The sequence below is a fragment of the Perca fluviatilis genome, chromosome 1 (genome assembly GCF_010015445.1).
Source record: "Perca fluviatilis chromosome 1, GENO_Pfluv_1.0, whole genome shotgun sequence".
NCBI classification, from domain to species: domain Eukaryota; kingdom Metazoa; phylum Chordata; class Actinopteri; order Perciformes; family Percidae; genus Perca; species Perca fluviatilis.
Genome location: NC_053112.1, coordinates 35,018,801 through 35,038,988, shown reverse-complemented (window position 1 = coordinate 35,038,988; position 20,188 = coordinate 35,018,801). Strand labels below are relative to the sequence as shown.

The following is a 20,188-nucleotide window of genomic DNA, read 5'->3' as shown; positions in this document are numbered from 1 at the left end:
TGTAATGTTGCCCAAGAAATGAAAACCGGCAGCTGATTGGACGAACGCGTCACATGGGTTTTCGTCAGATTTTGAGAGACTCTAGTCACCTCATCCTGCTCGTCATTTCCGGGTGAGTCCCGACTGCCCTGCCGCCGACCAAACATGTCAGGTCGGCCAAAATGAACGCTGACAGCCCCCCAGACGGACAACGGCACGGGACACACTGAACTGATTTGAGTCACTGACCAGACTGTCTAACGGCCGATAATCGGCCTGGTGTGTTAGTGCCCTTACAGCTTTTGACGTCACACACACATAAACAACAATGGCGACCCCCGTTGATGCTGTACAGACGCCGTTTATTAACAGTGATAAGTAGAAATAAATAGACATAAATAGGCAACATAAAGTAACCTAGATAGATTTTCTTGATTAATGGATTAGTTGTTTGGTCTATAAAATGTCAGAAAATGGTAAAAATCATCAGTGTTTCCCAAAGCCCAAGACGGCGTCCTCAAATGTCTTGTTTTGTCCACAACTCAAAAGATATTCAGTTTACTGTCACAGAGGAGAGAAGAAACTACAGAAATATTCTCATTTACAGTAAGAAGGTAGAATCAGAGAATCTTTTTCATGACAAATGACTCAAACCGATCAATCAATAATGATAATCAATTATCAAAATATTTGGCGATTCATTTAATAGTTGACAACTAATCAGTTAATCGATTAATCTTTGCAGTTCTGGATGTGTTTACAGCTTGTTCCACTGCCCCCAAGAGGCCAAGCTGTAAACAAAAAAACATCAATTAATGCAGCTTTAAAGATCTTTCTTTACTCTAAATTAATGGGTTTTCTGGGAGAATTGTATAACAATCCATGTATGATACACCTCAATATAATTAAGGAGAATCATACAGACTTTTTTTGCACAAGAGTAATTGTTTACACATCCGTCAAAAGGCAAATAACCATCTTTCCTCCGCTGTATGTTCATTGACAAAGCCACACTGCAGTCAAAAACAGGATCATATGTCTGAATAACCATCTATATTTAATGATCTGGCCAGCTTCAACCAAAGGAATAGCTCATGTACATTACCGGGGTGCCGGACCGTGAATATAGGCGACGACATATGTACAGCGTAGGCTTTTGATTTTAATGGGCACAGGCTAACTTCATATTTCATTCATCGGATCCTATATTATTGAAAGAGCCCAGTGGCTGTGATTGAAGAGGCCGTATCTCACGGTGCGCCCACAGCTGGCTGGACTCAGCATCCTGCAATCTCCAGAGAGCAGATCCTTTGAGAACACTGAGTAATTACTCTTCCTCTGTGTTGTTTGCCCCATAAACAGGATGCAGGAAGTAAACAGTGCGGCACACTTCAGTACTGGGCGAAGAAACAGGCCCGGCTGTAGCAACTGTAAACATTAGAGCGCTTCAGGTTATTTGGGTAATGAGGAAGCCTTTGCCTGTGCTGAGCTAAAGATCAGGTTCATTTCAGATGTGTGTACATTGTTTTTGGTTTGTAAACTTCTGTTGGTCCCAATTACTGAGCTGATATGTGGCTAACCTTTCCTAATGCAGGCCAACGACACTGCTCCCTAATTGTGTGTGTAGGGACAAACACAAGAGCTCATATTTGATTTTATGAGCGCTCTTCCTACTGCTAGTGTGGCTTTGTGCCAAGGGGAAGGAAGGAAGTGGGGAGGGCATGACGGAGGAAAGGATCTGAATCCGGCATAAATTCAAAAAAACTAATAAGAGAGGGAACAGGACGTGATAAGGCGAATCTCCCTTGAACAAGAGAATGATGCTTTCAAGGTTTCTTTTTTCCTTTGGGAAGGCATCTTTATTTGGACGGGAACTTTCTTTATTTAGTGTATCAGGGGATATGGTCGTTAGTGAGTGTGACTTTGAAATAATGGGAAGAGCTCAAAGTTTGTCTGTAACATTTCCCCATCAAGCTGAGTCCTTCGTAGCCTCAGAAAACGGTGTCAGAGCACATTACGGACTCTTCAGACTTCTCAGAATAGCTGAGATGCCCAGCTCTTCACTGCGAGGAAACTTTTCCCTGTCCACAATTGTTTCCAAGTCCCACGTGCCATATTTAAAAGTATGTGAAAGGACGGTATGGGCCGTGACCTTTGACCCCTCACAGGCTGGGGGACATTCCCCGCAGTCAGATGGGGACTGACGGATGTTTACAGTAAAAGGCCTCTTTACCCTGCAGTAGTCGTCGATGAAACGCAGCCGCTTCATGGCCACGTCTCGCACATGACTCCTCCGGAACAGGATTTTGCCTGGAGGGGAGGAAAAGGAGAAAGGAAAAACATGAAAATGTGGGAGGAGGTGAAGTCAAAGACAGGAAAAGTGTGATGATAAAATACAACAGCTGTAAGGTAGGGCTGCACGACATAGGGCTGGGCGATATGGACAAAATCAAATAGAACGATATTTTTGACCAAATACCTCGATATCGACACCGCAACGATATTGTTGTGTTGACTATTGGTGCTTTCACAAAATATTTACACAATGAGATTTTAGATAAATAATCATCAGTAATGTGGATATAATGATTCAGTGGGTAAAGGCAAATAATAGAACAGTTACAACAGTCTGGTAAGTTCAGAAAATTATATGACTTTACTGTAGTGCAGCCTTTAAAACCAGGAAAAGACAACACTTATGCCATATTACGATATTACGATATCCAAAATGTAAGACGATATCTAGTCTCATATCACGATATCGATATAATATCGATATATTGCCCAGCTCTAGCACGACATGAGGAAAATATGTGATTATTATTGTTGAATAATTACGTGCGACAGATAAACAGATATCCAAGTGTGCTCAGTTCTGCCTTTCTGCTGCTTCCAGTATTCTGCTAGAATACAACAAATTGCTTGTTGAATTCAAAACACATGAAAGGAAATCATTTCCAACATTCTTTTATTGAACAAATGGAACATTGACAGAGGCACCACTAAAAAGGGACGACAGTTTTTGTTTACATTTTAAAGTGCAGTTTTCTACAGATATTTTCTTTCTACCAACACAAGTGAAGAGAGTCTTCCCCGATGTGTGGCAGCCTTTTGCGATGTGTTTATTGCGCCGGTTGATATTGCGATAAAAAAAACAACAATACATATTGTGCAGCCCTACTGTAAGGGGATTTAGCAGTGCTGACTCTTCATGTAATACCCTAGCCGAGCAGTAGATGTCAGTAATATGTGGAGGTGATCCCTCATGGCCAAAGCAATCTCAGTCCCACACTCAAGGCCCCAGCTGTCCCCCTATGGATTCCATGACCTCTGCCTGTGACATGGCTTTCAAAATAACAAACAGGATTTATACGCACATGGGTCACGCATTTTAGGCCCTCCTTCCATCCCACTCTGGGGGAACATTAAAGTGTAACCAACTAACGAGCCTAACCCCCTACAATCAAAATGTAAGCACTGCATTCTGTTTCAAAAGTGTAACATGATGATGAGAGTGTTTCTTGCACGATCAGCTCGTTTGGGTGTTCTATTTAAGGAGCTGTACTTGTGCAATATGATAAATATTAGTTTTTAAATTACCATCGGGGCTTTCTGACAAGTACAGGTCTGCCTTAAATGACCCGCTGAAACCTGATCATTCCAAGCAAATGTGCTATCAGTGCATTAGCATTGCTCGTCCTCATGTTGTCACTGCTTGCCTTTAAGTGAGGACAGAATGAAGGTGAGGCCAGGGAGAATATTACTGATGATGATCAGTGGTGGAAAGTAACTAGGTACAATCACCCAAGTAATGTACTTAAGTACAATTTTGAGGTACGTGTACTAGGGCTGTGCAATTAATTGAATTTAGATTTCAATTTCGGCTCCCAACGATCACCAAAATAGTATAATCGAGAAAAAAACGATTATTTTGCCATGTTCTGTTTTGCAAGAACACTCTTATTTTCAGCGAGCGCCTGGTGGCCGGGTTTGCCACGGAGCCCGGTCGGGCACAGCCCGAAGAAGCAACGTGGCAACTCCCTCTCCATCCCATGGGCCCACCACCTGTGGGAGGAACCGCTGGGGTCGGAAATGGGATTCCGATACCGGATAAGCGGACGAAGATGGATGGATGGATGGACTCTTATTTTGTCTTGTGTTCTGAATGACACGCGCACGCGCGCATCCGCCCCTCCCGCAGCCAGTCAGGGAGGCAAGTCGTGTGCATATCATCCGCTGGAATTTAAAAACTCAGCGCGAGTAAAGATGGCAGCAGCGTTTGGTGAGCAAAAAAAGGCAAAACCAACTCAGTTGTCTGGGAACAGCTAACGTTAGCTAACCCTGCGGTCCCTCTGCCTTTGCCCCCCCCCCGCTGTAGTAGACGTTGTATTCCCCCGACACGCTGTATTCACTTACTGTTTAAAACTTTTTCCAGCTTAGTGGGGGTGCATAGGCATACTGCGCAAAACCAACATGAAAAAACATAGGAATGTTCCCTCAGCATTTAGTTTTGTTGTTAAACTGTATGTAAATGAGCAGGGACGTTAAATCACCTGTTTCACGTAACGTTGCTCTAAGGTACCGTCTATATGCTGGATTTTTCCTAAGGTTAGCTAGCAAATAAGCCCACTGACCACTAACTGCGTGTCAATCACTGCTCATGCATACGCATTCATTCTCCCTTTTGGGGGGAGGGGCTTAGGAGACCGTTTTGGGCTTTAGCCGAAAAGGGGGGGAGGGACTGAGAAGTTGTTGATGTTAAAATTTTTGGGCTAAGTCCTGGATCTTCCCAATCCTACCTACAGCACCTTTAAGAAAAAAAAAAGATCTGAGTACTTCTTCCACCACTGATGGTGACTGAGGGCGGTTTATTGAATTCTACATTGTGCTACAGCAAGTGTAGAGGAGTTTCTCCTCAACCAAACGCAGGCAGTCAATAATGTTGCATGCACCTGGTGCCACTGGCTTCATAGACAAGATGTAATGGTGGATGTTTAGTTGGTTTGCAAATTGGTTATGTTTGTGTAGTCTGGATCGAGTTCATTTACTGGATAATTGCCGGAACATTCTGGTGTATGATGTAAACTTTGAGCTAGCAAGCTGCACGCTGAAAATGGCAAGTTTTGAAAGAAAATTTGGATCGTGCAACAAAGCAGGTCTGCTTGGTTCTTTTGGGAAATGGCTGTAAAGATTTACAAAGAATATGTTTAAGGCATTTCCTCTCTAACTGGGACGTTTTGGGACCGATTGGCGGGATTGCTGTAAACGAAGTACACACGGAGATACACTGGTAAGAGCAATATGACATTTAACCATGTATCCAGCTAATTTAAATAGCTCACGTTACTGTATTGTGTGAACAGTTAACTTCATTTAATATTGTATGTGGCGTTTTTCTTTTGCAGGGTGCAAATGTTCCACCAAATCAAGTTCCTTCCCCGAGACTATTTTGCAGAGCCGCCGTTGCTGCGTCCAGAGCTTAGCGCCGCCAAGGACGATTGTGATTGGTTTAAAGAAATGCAAACAACCCAGAGCGTTTTTTTTCTTCTCCTATCCAGGAATGTATCCGTGGAGGTGCCAGACCTTGCTCTACAGCGCTGTGGAGATTGGTCTGGCAATGCAAGACTAGTGAGTGTGTGTCAGCGAGAGCGAGAGAGAGAGAGAGAGAGAGAGAGAGAGAGAGAGAGAGAGAGAGAGAGAGAGAGAGAGAGAGAGAGACTCAGAAGAGGAGGAGGGCTTGAGGGGAGATGGAGAGCATTTACAGTAGATGTGTTGGCCACAGGGCTTAAACAGAGCGATTCCTAAAATAAATTGCACTAAAACAGACTGGAGCATGTTATTCCCAAATTAGACAAAAGTCTGCATGACAAACATACCGGTGTACACAGACACACTCACACGCACTCGCACACAAGACATCGGTATGATTAGCAGAATCACTATCAGCCCTTCTGCCCCGGACACTGAACTGCCACAAACACCGTCATCGATCACTGCCACACTGTAGGTCGCCATGAGCCTGAATGTCAGCCGATGGCTTACAGCAGGAGAGACACACATGTGGCATGACTCAAATCAATACTATGGATACACACACACACGCGCGCACACTCGAAGGGCCACACACAGATACACACACACACACACACACACACACAAACACACACTGGATATTTAATCAATTTACCAAATGCATTTATAACCTCTGTTAGAAACACACACAATTCAAATTGTTCCAAAAATGTCCTCAAAACTAAACAAAAAAATGGACATACCAACATGCAAACACAGCTATGATTTGAAAGTCACAGGGAGTGCCTTGTCAGCAGAAACACTGTAACACACATATCTGTCCATACATACACACACAAGCAGCACAGGCAGGCATCAGTAACCAGCTCATATTGATGCCTCCGCGAGTGCCAGCCATACATTATTAATATGGGAGCCTGTTCAGATAACTGGAGCTCTGGAGCAGGCTATTACCTGGGAGAAATGGGATGATCCTCTTCTTTGGGTCTTTCTGCCCTCCCTCAATTGGGAACTTGTCAAGTATCTGCATCTAGGGAAACAAGAGGAGAGACAACTATTTTATTCATATGGCATCAACATATAATATATGTGCTTTCTTTCCGAAAGTGAGATAATAAGATCAATATCAAGTCTAATGAGCTGGAGCCAGGTGAAAATTAGCGTAGCATAAACACAGTTAGCCTAGCCTCTTTTCGAAGTTCAAGAATATTCCTTGCAGCACTGAATACACATTTTTAACAACACTGTTTTGTACAGAACCAGGCTAGCTATTTCCCCTGTTAGTAGTCTTTGTGCTAAGCTAGCTAGCACACCAGATTCCTACTTAATGCACAGACATGAATGTTTTATTTTACTCTCAGAAAGAAAACAACATGCTTAGTATTCCTTTAATTTGATGTTTAGCTTATGTCAGGTGTTTTTTTATACGGCAAGAAAGACTCACGTGGACATTCTTTACTCTTTTTTTTTTTTTTACTAGTAAACATCAAGTAACATCATTTTGGGGGTGGCACCCTTCATATGCACTTAATCCCCACATGAGCATATCACACATCTTCTAAAGATTAAATTAATCTTTGGTCCGAAAGGACGCAGAGCAGCTGTGGCCCGGTGAGATGTGGGGCTCACAGGAGTCAAACAAGCTCTGATTTATTCCTAACGCACAGCGACACGAACATGGTGGGAGGAGAAGTGCTGACACTGGAGCTGAGGGTGCAGGGCAGGCAGAGAGAAAGAGAGTGAGGGAGGATGGAGAGAAAGAGAGAAACAGAGAGAAGGTAGAGATAAAGCAGGGAAAGAGAAAGAGAAGAGGGGGGCAGAGAGAGAGAGAGAGTAAGAGAGATGCAGCGGAGGTCGGGGGTGTGTGGGGTGTAGATGAGTGTGTAAGCCCTATTGTGTTTACCCAGTGTCACCCTTCAAATAAATCATTCAAGAGAGGGATTAGAAGGAAAGTAAAAGCAAAGCAGAGGAGAGATGCAGAGGGCTAGCAGACGTACTGTACAGCAATGCAGCAATCTGTTTCCTACAGTAATGCGTAGGGGGGGTGGAGAGAAGAGAAGAGAAGAGAAGAGAAGAGAAGAGAAGAGAAGAGAAGAGAAGAGAATGGAGAGAAGAGAAGAGAAGAGAAGAGAAAGATTGTATCTGTATCAGATGGTGGAGGGCTGTAAAAGACTCTGGGGAACTAAGGGAGCAAACAGCTTGGTGGGGCTTCACAATATCTAGTATTGAGATCTAGACACACACACACACACACACACACGCACAACACACACACACACACACACACACACACACACACACACACACACACACACACACACACACACACACACACACACAGTCAAATAATCCCCAATACCCCCTTCTGACACATCCGTCCCTAGATCCAGTTCGTTCTGGCCATCTGTCAAACTGAATGCACCTCTCTATTGAACTCCTGTCTTCCTTTTTAACCGGTTCCACTTGGGTGGAGAGTCAGAGGACACCAGGAGAGAGAGTCGATGCCACACAGGTCACTATCCAGATTCATGGTCTGTCTCCCAGTCCGCCACCCCCACCCCGCACCTCTTGACATGTAAGCTCCCGGCCCTTGTCGTCTTCAATCAGCTGACTTTTTTTTTTTAATCAGCGATCTTTTTCCCCAGAGTTAACATGTTTAGCGAGTTAGCAAATCCACCCCCCCCCCTTCCCCCCCACCCCCACCCCCACCCCTCCTCTCGTCCTCATTCTTAGACTACTAGTCCAGTCGAACTGACCCACTTGGATCAATGTCAACTCATTATTTGAAACAGTCTCCGGTTGGTTAAAGCGCGCCCTAAAATGCATGCTTTCCTGGCGCTGCCGACAAATTCCTGGCAAGGGTAAGCGTGCTCCCATCCCGCCAGGAATGGTGGGATCACAAAAAGACAAAATGGTGAGAACAGGCGGGACTCAGGTTGCAGAGCCTGCGTCAAGAACGCTCTTTTACCTAGTCAAGAAACGCTCAGCACTTGTGTCTTGCTTTCCTAACTTGTAATATGATAAACACACAATCATTACATCATTAGTCCAGGTGGTAAAATTCCATTCCCAGGATGTCAACAGAGAAATAAATAAATAAAAAGAAATAAAAGATTTTTTTTTTTTTTTTTTAAACACTCTCGCCAAACCCTTGCTCCACTTCCCAGACTTCACTTCACTGTCTCCTTGGTAACCAGCACAGAGAGAGTGTGAAGAAGAGTTGTGAAGGGATGTGATTGGATGATGCTGCACAGCTCTGGACCACTGGTGTAAATGTTGGGAGTCAGGTAAAAAAAAAAAAAAGACAAGACAAGAGGTTCTTTTATCTCTTGTCAGAGTGAGTACAGATGACTATGATGTAATGTTTACTATACCGTCCAATTCATACTTAAGCTTTTCTGCAAAGCTCTTACACATTACACCTTCATTACATTGTTCAGAATAACAGCATTAGCCTAAAACATTGAAAAGGAAATGCAATACTGCAAGGGTCAAATCATAGTTCATAGTTCATTCTTTTTGGTTGCATAACTGATACCAATCAGATCTCATCAGATAGTATTTGGATGTTAAGTATTCATTAATCTGCTCCCACTCGATTGTTTGGGCTCTTTCTTTTCAATTTTGGACCCGATCCAAAAGGGACCCGAGGACTGGGTGATGTAGTGAGGCCTCTAAGGGCCGATTATCGGCCGTGGGACAGTCTGGCGAGGTCAGTGACTCAAATCAGTTCGGTGTGTCCCGTGCCGTTGTCCGTCTGGGGGGCTGTCGGCGTTCATTTTGGCCGACCTGACATGTTCGGTCGGCGGCAGGGAAGTCTGGACTCACCCGGAAATGACGAGCGGGATGAGGTGACTAGAGTCTCTCAAAATCTGATGAAAATCTTTTAAACTGACCTTTTGTTGAGCTGAAATGAAGACAGATTCAGGAACTGCACGGCCTATTTCTCACTTAAAATGTTTTCAGAAACACGTTTCAGTGAACTATTTTAGTACAATATGAGATCGTATTCTGAACGGCCGCCGTGACGGTCTGGCTTTGAATTTCTGGAGAAAACAAACCCATGTGACGCGTTCGTCCAATCAGCTGCCGGTTTTCATTTCTTGGGCAACATTACAGATTAGCGCCGCCTGCTGTTATAGAGATGTATTACGTCTCGTCTCCTCTCGTCTTTTTGGTCTGTCCTGTGGCAGTTTTTTGGACCTCGGGGACGCGACTGATCATATCGACGGGGTTTTCTGTCAACGGTCGGCCGTCGGCTATATGTGTCTACACTTTAAGATCTGTTCAGGTATTGATCATATTGAAATTGAGAAATAGCTTGTTTTGTCCAAACAACAGACCCTCCTCCACAGGGCTGCGGAAGAGGGTCTGGCTAGTCCACACAGCATTCCAGGATGGGAGAAAAATGTGCTCTGGTTTATTGGCATTTCTTTAAACCAATCACAAGCGCCGGACGGAGCAACGGTGCCTCTGCAAAATAGCCTCGGGAAGGAACTTGTTTTGGTGGAACATGTGTACGTTCAAAGGTTGTTTTAGTCGTGCAACAGAAAACTCAGATTGGACAGATAGTCTAGCTAGCTGTCTGGATTTACCCTGCAGAGATCTGAGGAGCAGTTAACCATAGTCCTCAGAAATCCACCGGAGTTTAGAACGGCAACACAAAGAAAGCGGAAGGTGAGGGACATCCGGCCCAAAATTAAGGACATCAGGCGGAATTTCCGGCGGCACCTGAACAATCCCGGAAATGAAACGTCGGAGACGTACAGACTAACATTGATATAAGCTGCAAAAGCTGGTATCAAATAATGTTAAGCGCTGCTGCAGAAGAACTGATTAACCGCCAAACCTTTCAGCACTCGTTTTGGGTCAATTTAAACTATTTCCTGACAGACCAAGTCACCAAAATACTTAGAAAATAACTAACTAAGCAACATCTACTTCAAGAACAATACTCCTTCAAAGTGCAATATACAGTATAATCCATAAAGCCCTTTTTTCTTAGTTCCAGTTCCAGAACCTTGAAACATGTACAGACAGAGGAACAACTGACAACAGGGCCAGGGTTGGACTGTGCTCAGAATGGGACCAACAGCAGCTCCTTCTTTATATCAGGCACATGTGCTAAGAATAGAGCCTCCATATAAGGAACTGCAAGAGGCATTTGGAATAAACTTGTGGGGTTGCCATACTGTTATTGTGCAGTGGATTGATGCCTCACTTCCTGTTGGTAGTCATATGACTGTGAGGGTATACCCCGGGCTTTGCAGTAGTGGAACCGAACGGAATGGAAACAAACACACACACATTCAACCAGGGATAGCCCGATTATCGGCCCTGGCTGATTATAGGGCCATTTTTTTGGCAGTTTGCAGATTATCTGCATCAGCGTTTAACCGATAAAGTTAATGAATTAAAAAGTGTTCTACTTTGGCTCTGCTACAGCTGTGTCTGTCCCTCTGCTTCAGTTTCACTCACCACTGAGTCTTAATTAATGTCCCGCCCACAACACTATCTGACTCTGTTATGTACAAAGTTTCTCATTCATTAAATAATCACTTAAAAAGGTCCCATGGCATAGAAATTTCACTTTGAGTTTTTTTTAGAACATTAATGTGCGTTCCCCCAGCCTGCCTATGGTCCCCCAGTGGCTAGAAATGGCGATAGGTGTAAACTAGGGCTTTGACTCCGAACTTCGTTATTCGAATATCATTCGAATATTTAAAAAAATAATGATATTCGAACGAATATTAGCCAGCCCTTAATATTCGAACCTGTTATGGGCATTATTTTTATGAGTTTGCTTGTAAACGTTTTCAGTTCAGATTCCGAGGCTTTTTCACGCATTTCAAAATGTAACTACACGTCGCGGCGACGCACGTCTCTCGGCCGTGGCTCAGTAGCGGTGCATCCCCCCCTAATTCTCAAAGAAGGCAGGCTGGCCCAGGGCCAGGCCAGATCAGCGGCGTCTTTCTCCCGTCGCGTTCCGCTGTCTCTCCTACCTACACCGGCGCCGCACCCTGTCCCTTCTCCCCTTCCTACCTGCCTGCTCAGTGCTGCTGCACATGAGGAGAGAGCACAGAGGGGAGGGGGGGCTGCTCCTCAGTTGCTTTTGTGAAAAAAAACTCGCTAAGTTGGCAACACCGCCCACACACACTGGCTCGACGCACACACCAGCACACGAGTATAAACATCAGACCACTTACGTAGGCTACGGTGAAAGCTCCGAACTTCCTGTCGAAAGCATGCTGTTTGTGTTTAATCCAGGGTCTGACTTTTAATTTTTTTTTTAAACTGAAGGCATTTAATGGTCAAAATATTATTAATAAATATTCGAATATTAATATTAATATACAAACGAACTTCGAATATGATTTTTGGGCAAAAGTCAAAGCCCTAGTGTAAACCGAGCCCTGGGTATCCTGCTCTGCCTTTGAGAAAATGAAAGCTCAGATGGGCCGATCTGGAATCTTCTCCTTATGAGGTCATAAGGGGAAAGGTTACCTCCCCTTTCTCCGCTTTGCCCGACCAGAGAATTTGGCCCGCCCATGAGAGAGAGAGAGACATCATGGCTTTCAAACAAGCAAAGTGGCAGTTGGTCAAGGCCACACCCCCACCCTCCACCTTGCCCCCCCTCTTTCCTCCTCAATAGCTACAGACACAGAAATGGCACATCCTAAGGAAAGCTCATTGTGGGACTGGCTCTAGTGGCTGTAATTCTGCACCAAGGCTGAATTTCAGATACAGTATTAGGGGACCACTAAGGTCTATATAATAGAGACTTCAGATACAGTATTAGGGGACCACTAAGGTCTATATAAAAGAGACTTCAGATACAGTATTAGGGGACCACTAAGGCCTATATAAAAGAGACTTCAGATACAGTATTAGGGGACCACTAAGGTCTATATAAAAGAGACTTCAGATACAGTATTAGGGGACCACTAAGGTCTATATAAAAGAGACTTCAGATACAGTATTAGGGGACCACTAAGGTCTATATAAAAGAGACTTCAGATACAGTATTAGGGGACCACTAAGGTCTATATAAAAGCATCCAAAGAGCACCATGTCATGGGACCTTTGAAGCATTTAAACAAAGTGTTTATGTTTGTGTAACATTCCAACATTTAAATTTTGACCTAAAGATTATATTTTCACTGTAAATGCATATTGGTTCCAAATATCGGTTATCGGTTGCATTAACTACTAATAATTTGTATCGGCCTTGAAAAAACAGTATTGGTCGATTCTTACATTCAAGGCAGCCATGTGATATTTGCGCCATTTCCATGGCAACATGGTGATAGCAAGCAAGTCCACAGGTTCAGCAAGCTTGTTCTCACTGGTGTCACCGCAAGACATGATGAGGTCATTGCACTTGCTGCTCCACTTGTGTCTGGATTTCTGGGAGCAAGTTGGGCTGCAACTAATTATTTTCATTGTCGATTCTCGATTAGTTGTGTGGTCTATACAATGTCAGAAAACGTTGAAAATGTGGCTCAGTGTTTCCAAAATCCCAAGAGGACGTCCTCAAATGTCTTGTTTTGTCCACAACTCAAAAGTATTCAGTTTACTGTCACAGAGGAGAGAAGAAACTAGAAAATATACACATTTAAGAAGCTGCAATCTGATACATTTTACTTTTTTGTTATAAAAATGACTAAAACCGATGAATCCATTATCAAATAGTTGGCGATTAATTTAATGGTTGACAACTAGTCGATTAATCTTTGCAGTTCTAGAAGCAAGCATACAGTTAATGGTAAAGCCAACACATAGCCAGTCTCCAGGATGTAAACATGTTGTTTCCTCTCACTTTTACTCCCCCCCCCTTGTCTCTCTGACCCGTATTTCATCTTGATGAACACAAGCTCAGGAAGGAAAATCTAGCAGAAATCTTCGACACGTGAGGAATATATCTCTAATCCAACTTTACTTTCTTTATCTTTCTTAGTACAGTTAAAATCCTAAAGACAGCAGGGAAGAAACTAATGGAGCGCATTGAATCAAGTCTCAGCATGCATTAGCGCCCGGCAGTATTCAGTTTCAGAGACACAGATGTCTCAGATGGACTTGAGGCGCGTTCCTTTTCAGCCACAATCACTCACAGTTGTGCCTCTAAATATAAACTGGCACCCTGGCACCAGATCTGGACAAATCACTGTCCGTGGTTGGCACATTATATTTGGATGGAACATGATATCCTGCATGCTTCTATGCAGTGAATGCATGTGTGGGAGTAGCGTGGGGGTTGGATTTGTCTAAGAATTTCAGCTCTGTTCCAACACTGTGGGGTGTTATGCCCCATGTGGCAACTCAGGCTCCGTTTAGTTTCAATAAGACAACAGGTGCAGGGATGTGGTAACTTCTGTCCGTCCACAGTCTCTCATTTGTCACTCCCCAATCTCAGGCAACAGAGCCTGCTGTGGCCTCTGGAACAAGGCTCCGGGGATGGGCTTTGACCGGGAAACACCCTTGATGGAATGGGATCCCTTTTTCTCCTGGGGCTGAACCGGAATCCCAGTTTATCTTAAAACATGGTGCCATCAAGGGATGTCATGAGAACCGGTACTTCGGTACCAAGTCGTTACCAAAATTATCGGGGGATGCAATCCTTCCGGACCTGACAGGGGCACTATATACTCCTAGCGTTATAAATGTTCTAGTCTGCCGTTAAATGCTGAAGAAGAAGAAGAAGAAGAAGAAGAAGAAGAAGAATTCCCCAAAGCTCAAAGGAAGGAATTTATCTTTTAATTGCTCTTTTTTTCAAAGAGTCCAAAAGCCAATGATATTTAATTTGCAATGAAATGAATCAGAGAAGAGCAAGAAATTCCCACACTTAAAAAAGTAGAAACCAGATTTATGTCTTAATTGCTTGTTTTGTCGATGAGTCCAAAAGCCAACTATATTCAATTTGCAATGAAATTAATCAGAGAAGTGCAACAAATTCCCACATTTAAAGAAAGTAGAAACCAGCAAATACTTGACATTTTTGCTTGATAAATGCACAATAATAAATCCGATTGTCAAAATCGTGGGCACTTTATTTTTTCCGTTGACAGACTAATTGACTGAATCCTTTCCAAACTGTTTGTAATCACCTTTTTAATTATACTTTCAATTTTAGGGTTCAGGATGCTAGGGTGCTGATGAATGATTTAAAAACGGAATCATTTAATTTCATCCAAGCGCTCACACTGAAACAAATGAAAGACCCGTGAGCCAGTTTGTGATTGTGTCAATTGTGTTACCCCTGTGTCAGAGCTAAACTTCGCCTGCTGGAGAAGAACCTTGGCAGGAAAATGCAGAGTTTTCAAACCACTGGAACAATCCATACGCCTCTCTCCATCTCCCAGTGGAGTTCAGCAGAGGTGGTGTGGAAGTAGATGCTCTACTCACACACACACAGTCATTAAAAATGCATTAATCTAAGAAATAAAACAGCATAAGCTGTGAGGAAACCTTGGAAGACAGAATAGGTTCAGTGGGCAAACAAGGGGAGAAGAGAATGAAAAATGAGCCTCACGTGCTGTAATTTACAGGCTTTTAGGCCACAGATGACTTTATTTATATCATTATATATTTAGCTCATAATAAATTGCAGATTTCAAGGGATAAGAAACAAGAACAGAGCCAACCACGATTCAATTTAAACAAAGAAGAACCGATCATTTTACCCTATGAGCTGTGCCCTTTATTAGTGGCCAGTTTTTAACCGCTCTTCATATTTAAGCTCTGGCTAAATGTTCCAGTGGCATTTTCAGGCCATTCACTACCTCAGCTGATTGGCTGAGTTCTGCCCGAGCAACCGAACAACAGCTTCGCTTTCCAGAGCAGCCGCAACCTCAATCTGAGGAAAAGGAACAGTGTTGGCTTACACACACACGCTGCTTCATTTGTAAGTAGGCCAGCCAACTTACAGTTCACTATACAGGCAGAGGCAGAGAGGAAGGGCTCTCACCTGTGCCAGGGTTCAGTGCTAACAGAGTAGCGTAGGACCTAATTTAGCCATGCTGGCGACTCAAGAGTTTCCATGCTGACAGCCAGGACAAACCTTGGGCAGAGTGGCCAAACCTCAGTCTCTCCCAGAAGGGGTGAATCGGATGGCAGTGCCCTCCCTGTGTGTGTGTGTGTGTGTGTGTGTGTGTGTGTGTGTGTGTGTGTGTGTGTGTGTGTGTGTGTGTGTGTGTGTGTGTGTGTGTGTGTGTGAGAGAGAAAATAGGTGCTTAACGCACTCCATGGAACACACTTATAAGGGCGTGGAAGGAAAAAAGAGAAGTGAGGTTTGGAATATAACCATGAGTGGGCTGAGGGAAGTAAAAGCATGAAAGAGAAAGACAAAACACTGGAAACTAATTTGGAGGAAAAATGTGATTTAAACGTAGCTGTTTTCCCTTGTCATTTCATTATGTTATTCATGTTACTCAATGACAAGGAGACAAGGTCAAGGTTAAAAGAGAGCTTTATTGATTTAAAAAAAAAAAACTGACTGTTGTGAGCTTGGTTTTGTAGTTTGGGACCATCTTTTTCCTAAACTGGTTCATTTTGAGCAACACTGTCCTGCTAAAACAGTCATTTTGGATGCATACATTTTTTTTTTGCATTTCAGTTCTTTGTCATATTTTGTAGTGATAATTTGGGTGGATGTTATTTTTGGTTGGTTTGCAGTCGTACGTTTTATGGCGTTTCTTTATTTGGACAAAACTAATTGCACAGGGGTCACCCCATTTACGTATGGAGCCAAAAATGACCCGGATGATCTGCACTGCTTCGGCATTGTGCGGTCCATAGAGCAGGCACACTAGAGACCTCCGCCGGCCAAGCTGGCTAATTCCGGTTTAGCACTACGCTAACTTGAATGGGGATTAAATGATTTATGCGTGCAGCTCTTCTAGACTTTCTGAATGTTATCGGGCCGAATGAATCAAATTCTGATAGTGAAACGAGTCATTTCGCGGGATTAAAATGTATCCACTGATTTACAGACATTTCCTTCGCCATGTAAGTCTATGGGGAAAAGACCATCACCGTTTGGCGACTATGTTCAATTTCCAAGCCTGACGCACTTCCTAGGGGCCTAGGTCACTCTGTAGAGGCTAACTTCAAATTGTAAATGGTACAGTGGTGTGTTGAAGGGATTTCATTACTATAATACTATAGTATATAAAGCAATCCGACTGAGATGGAGGGGGAATTGGATCACCATTGGATCATCATGTAATAGAAAGAGTAGGCCTAATGCATATCACGCATACAGTTGAAACCAGATATTTACATACACTTAAAAAAAACCATATAAACATTTATTTCTTTACTGTCATACATTAAATCAGAGTAAACTTTTATACATATTAACATATTTTAGGCATTTGTTAAATGTCAGAATCGAGCGAGGGAGAATTCTTCTGTATTTTTTTTATCACTTTCATCAAAGTCAGAAGTATACATACACTTCCTTAGTATTTGGTAGAATTGCCCCGAAACTGTTTCACTTGGGCCAAACGTTTTGGGTATCCTTCCACAAGCTTTCTACAATAGTTTGCTGGAATTTTGGCCCACTCCTCTTGACAGAACTGTGGATGCATATAAAGGCACAACTCAAACACAGAGCCTCTTTCTTTGACATCATGGGAAAATCAAGAGAAATCAACCAAGACATCAGGAAAAGAATTGTGGACCTCTACAAGTGTGGCTTATCATTAGGTGCAATTTCCAGATGCCTGAAGGTCCCACGTTCATCTGTTCAGACAATAATACGAAAGTATAAAAAACATGGGAATGTACAACAATCATACCGCTCAGGAAGGAGGCGGATTCTGAGTCCCAGAGAGGAACGTTTTTTGGTGCGAAATGTGCGAATCAATCCCAGGACAACAGCAAAAGACCTTGTGAAGATGCTAGCTGAAACTGGTAAGACAGTGTCATTATCCACAGTAAACGAGTCCTGTACCACCATGAGCTAAAAGGTTACTCTGGGAGAAGAAAGCCATTACTTCAAAACCACCATAAAAAAGGCAGACTACAGTTTGCAACTGCACATGGGGACAAAAATCGTAATTTCTGGAGACATGTCCTGTGGTCTGACGAAACAAAAAATTGGCCATAATGATAAACGGTATATTTGGAGGAAAAAGGGCGAAGCTTTGAAGCCTCAGAACACCATCCCAACTGTGAAGTATGGGGATGGTAGTATAATGTTGTGGGGCTGCTTTTCTGCAGAAGGGACTGGTGCACTTCACAAAATAGATTGCACCATGAGAAAAGAAAATTTTGTGGATATATTGTAGCAACATCTGAAGACATCAGCCAGGAAGTTAAAGCTTGAGCGCAAATAGGTCTTCCAAATGGACAATGACCCCAAGCATACCTCCAAATTAGTTACAAAGTGGCTTAAGGACAACAAAGTCAAGGTATTGGAGTGGCCATCACAAAGCCCTGATCTCAATCCCATATAACATTTGTGGGCGGCACTGAAAAGGCGAGTGCGAGCAAGAAGGCCTAAAAACCTTACCCAGTTACACCAGTTCTGTCAAGAGGAGTGGGCCAAAATTCCAGCAAACTATTGTAGAAAGCTTGTGGAAGGATACCCAAAACGTTTGGCCCAAGTGAAACAGTTTCGGGGCAATTCTACCAAATACTAAGGAAGTGTATGTATACTTCTGACTTTGATGAAAGTGATAAAAAAAAATACAAAGAAATTCTCCCTCGCTCGATTCTGACATTTAACAAATGCAAAAAAAAATGTTAATATGTATTGATCTAAAACAGAAAAAGTTTACTCTGATTTAATGTATGACAGTAAAGAAATAAATGTTTTTGTGGTTTTTTTTGAAGTGTATGTAAATATCTGGTTTCAACTGTACACCCATCCACCCATCCACCCACACACACACACATTTGCACAGACTAACATGAAAAATGCATGCATGCAAAACAGCCTAACATATAATGCACTTGACCCCAGGAACGTGCAGGTTGTGGCTGATAAGCCAGGGAAAACTTGCTCAGAAGAGACCAGAGGAGGGGTTGGAGACAGGTGAGGGTGGGAGACAGGGAAAGGTCTCTGAGGAGAGACAGAGCCAGACGGAGGGAGAGGAGAGAGATATGTGAGCAGTGGGGGAGAGAGATACGGTGAGAAATTGTAGGAATAAGATATGGATGGCAGTGGGGAAGATGTGACAAGTCGGGTGTGTGAAGGCAGGCAAAGACAAAGAGGGAAAAGATTGATGGGGACAGCAGAACCAAAGATAGACACCTGGGTTTCATTTTGAATTCTAGTGGGAACTCTCACCGCTTATCTCAGCGTGCTTTTATCTCGGTTTCGTCTCTCTTTTTCAACCGGGTGGCATTGAAAGCCTGTGTCCTGCATGTCCTGTCCTGCCTGCTGTTTACCCAATCACTGTTCATTAACCTGCACACAGAGGGGCGAGGCAGGGCACTGGCTGGACTGGGGCTGGCCGTCGCCACCAATACTGTAGATAAGAGGAGGCTTACGGTCTATGGATTTTGCACTATCAGCAATAAACCTTAAGGGAAGTTTGTTTTTGCATGTTTGGAATGCTAGATGGGCAGGGTTTCAGGCTTCAGGAGAACACACATTGGTTAATGAACATAGGGAAGTATGCTTGATTCACTTGGGTTACATGGGTTTCGTCTGGTATTGCCTTTTGGACTTTTATTAAGTGGCAACCACCACATTGAGGCTCTCAAGTAGTCAGAAAAAATAGCCCTTCATATAAATCATTTATAGAAAATGTGTTTATTTCCACTGAAGAAACATTTTTTTTTAGACTTCCAAAAACAACATTTTGAAGAATGTATTTTGTGATGTATCATCGTTCAACTTATTTTAATGCATTATTTTTGTTTTTGACAATCGCATATAAAATTGTTACGGCGCATGCTTTCTGGAGGACTCCACTATGTTATCACATATACATAAAATGATTATTTGGTTTACAGTTTATTGTCCATTTTGTTATTATTTTATTGTATTGTCTTGAATACTGGTTATTATTGGTTAATAATGGTTATTGTTTCATCTTGTCTTCATTTTTGTCTAAGTAAGTTTACCTAAACTGAGAACCGAGGCCTACTGCATGTATGGTGATGACGATTGGGGGGGGTTCAGGATGGGAGGGGATGTGTTCATGTTGTAAACTGAATGCTTTGTATTTTGTTTTAAGCAATAAAAAAAAATGTTAATCACAAAAAAATTGGTCCGGCCTATTTGTAGCACATAAACCAAGACGACAATCTTTGTGGTATGACAACTTGACATTAAGCAAGGCAATGTAACCTGTCAATGTCTTGAAATTAACCTAGACAACATAACCGGTCATAAATATAAAAAACTAATCCTAACCAATCCAACGAGCACTGGCTGTTCAGAGGCTAGGGAGGGACTTGTTGCGACGTGGATATTGATTAGCGTTTACAGTAGCCAATAGCGATAAATGTGTGTTACGTTCATCCATCATGCTAGCGGTTTACATTACATCCCAACTCTGCCGGGACCAGGAGCTCCCAGTGAGTCGCCAGACCAGGACCAGCAACAGTCTCAGAGACTGACAAGGAGGCTAGTTTTACAACAGAGAATACACTACCAAGATGGTTTTCTTTCCAGGTTTGGACAGCTGTACGAATGAACTAGCTAACGGCAGCTAACTACAGT

At 43.0% G+C, this 20,188-nt stretch overlaps 1 protein-coding gene across 5 annotated transcripts in view; it reads right to left on the bottom strand.

The window, feature by feature from the left end:
• The window catches only part of sh3pxd2aa (SH3 and PX domains 2Aa), a 151,797-nt gene that overhangs the window by 100,514 nt on the left and 31,095 nt on the right, over positions 1-20,188 (bottom strand). For all 5 annotated transcript variants that reach the window (XM_039797176.1, XM_039797182.1, XM_039797190.1 and 2 more), the window contains exons 3-4: positions 6,466-6,541; positions 2,213-2,289 (exon numbers count right to left, since the gene is read on the bottom strand). In XM_039797176.1, the coding sequence (XP_039653110.1) occupies positions 2,213-2,289; positions 6,466-6,541 (153 nt within the window). The remainder of the gene's footprint in view (positions 1-2,212; positions 2,290-6,465; positions 6,542-20,188) is intronic.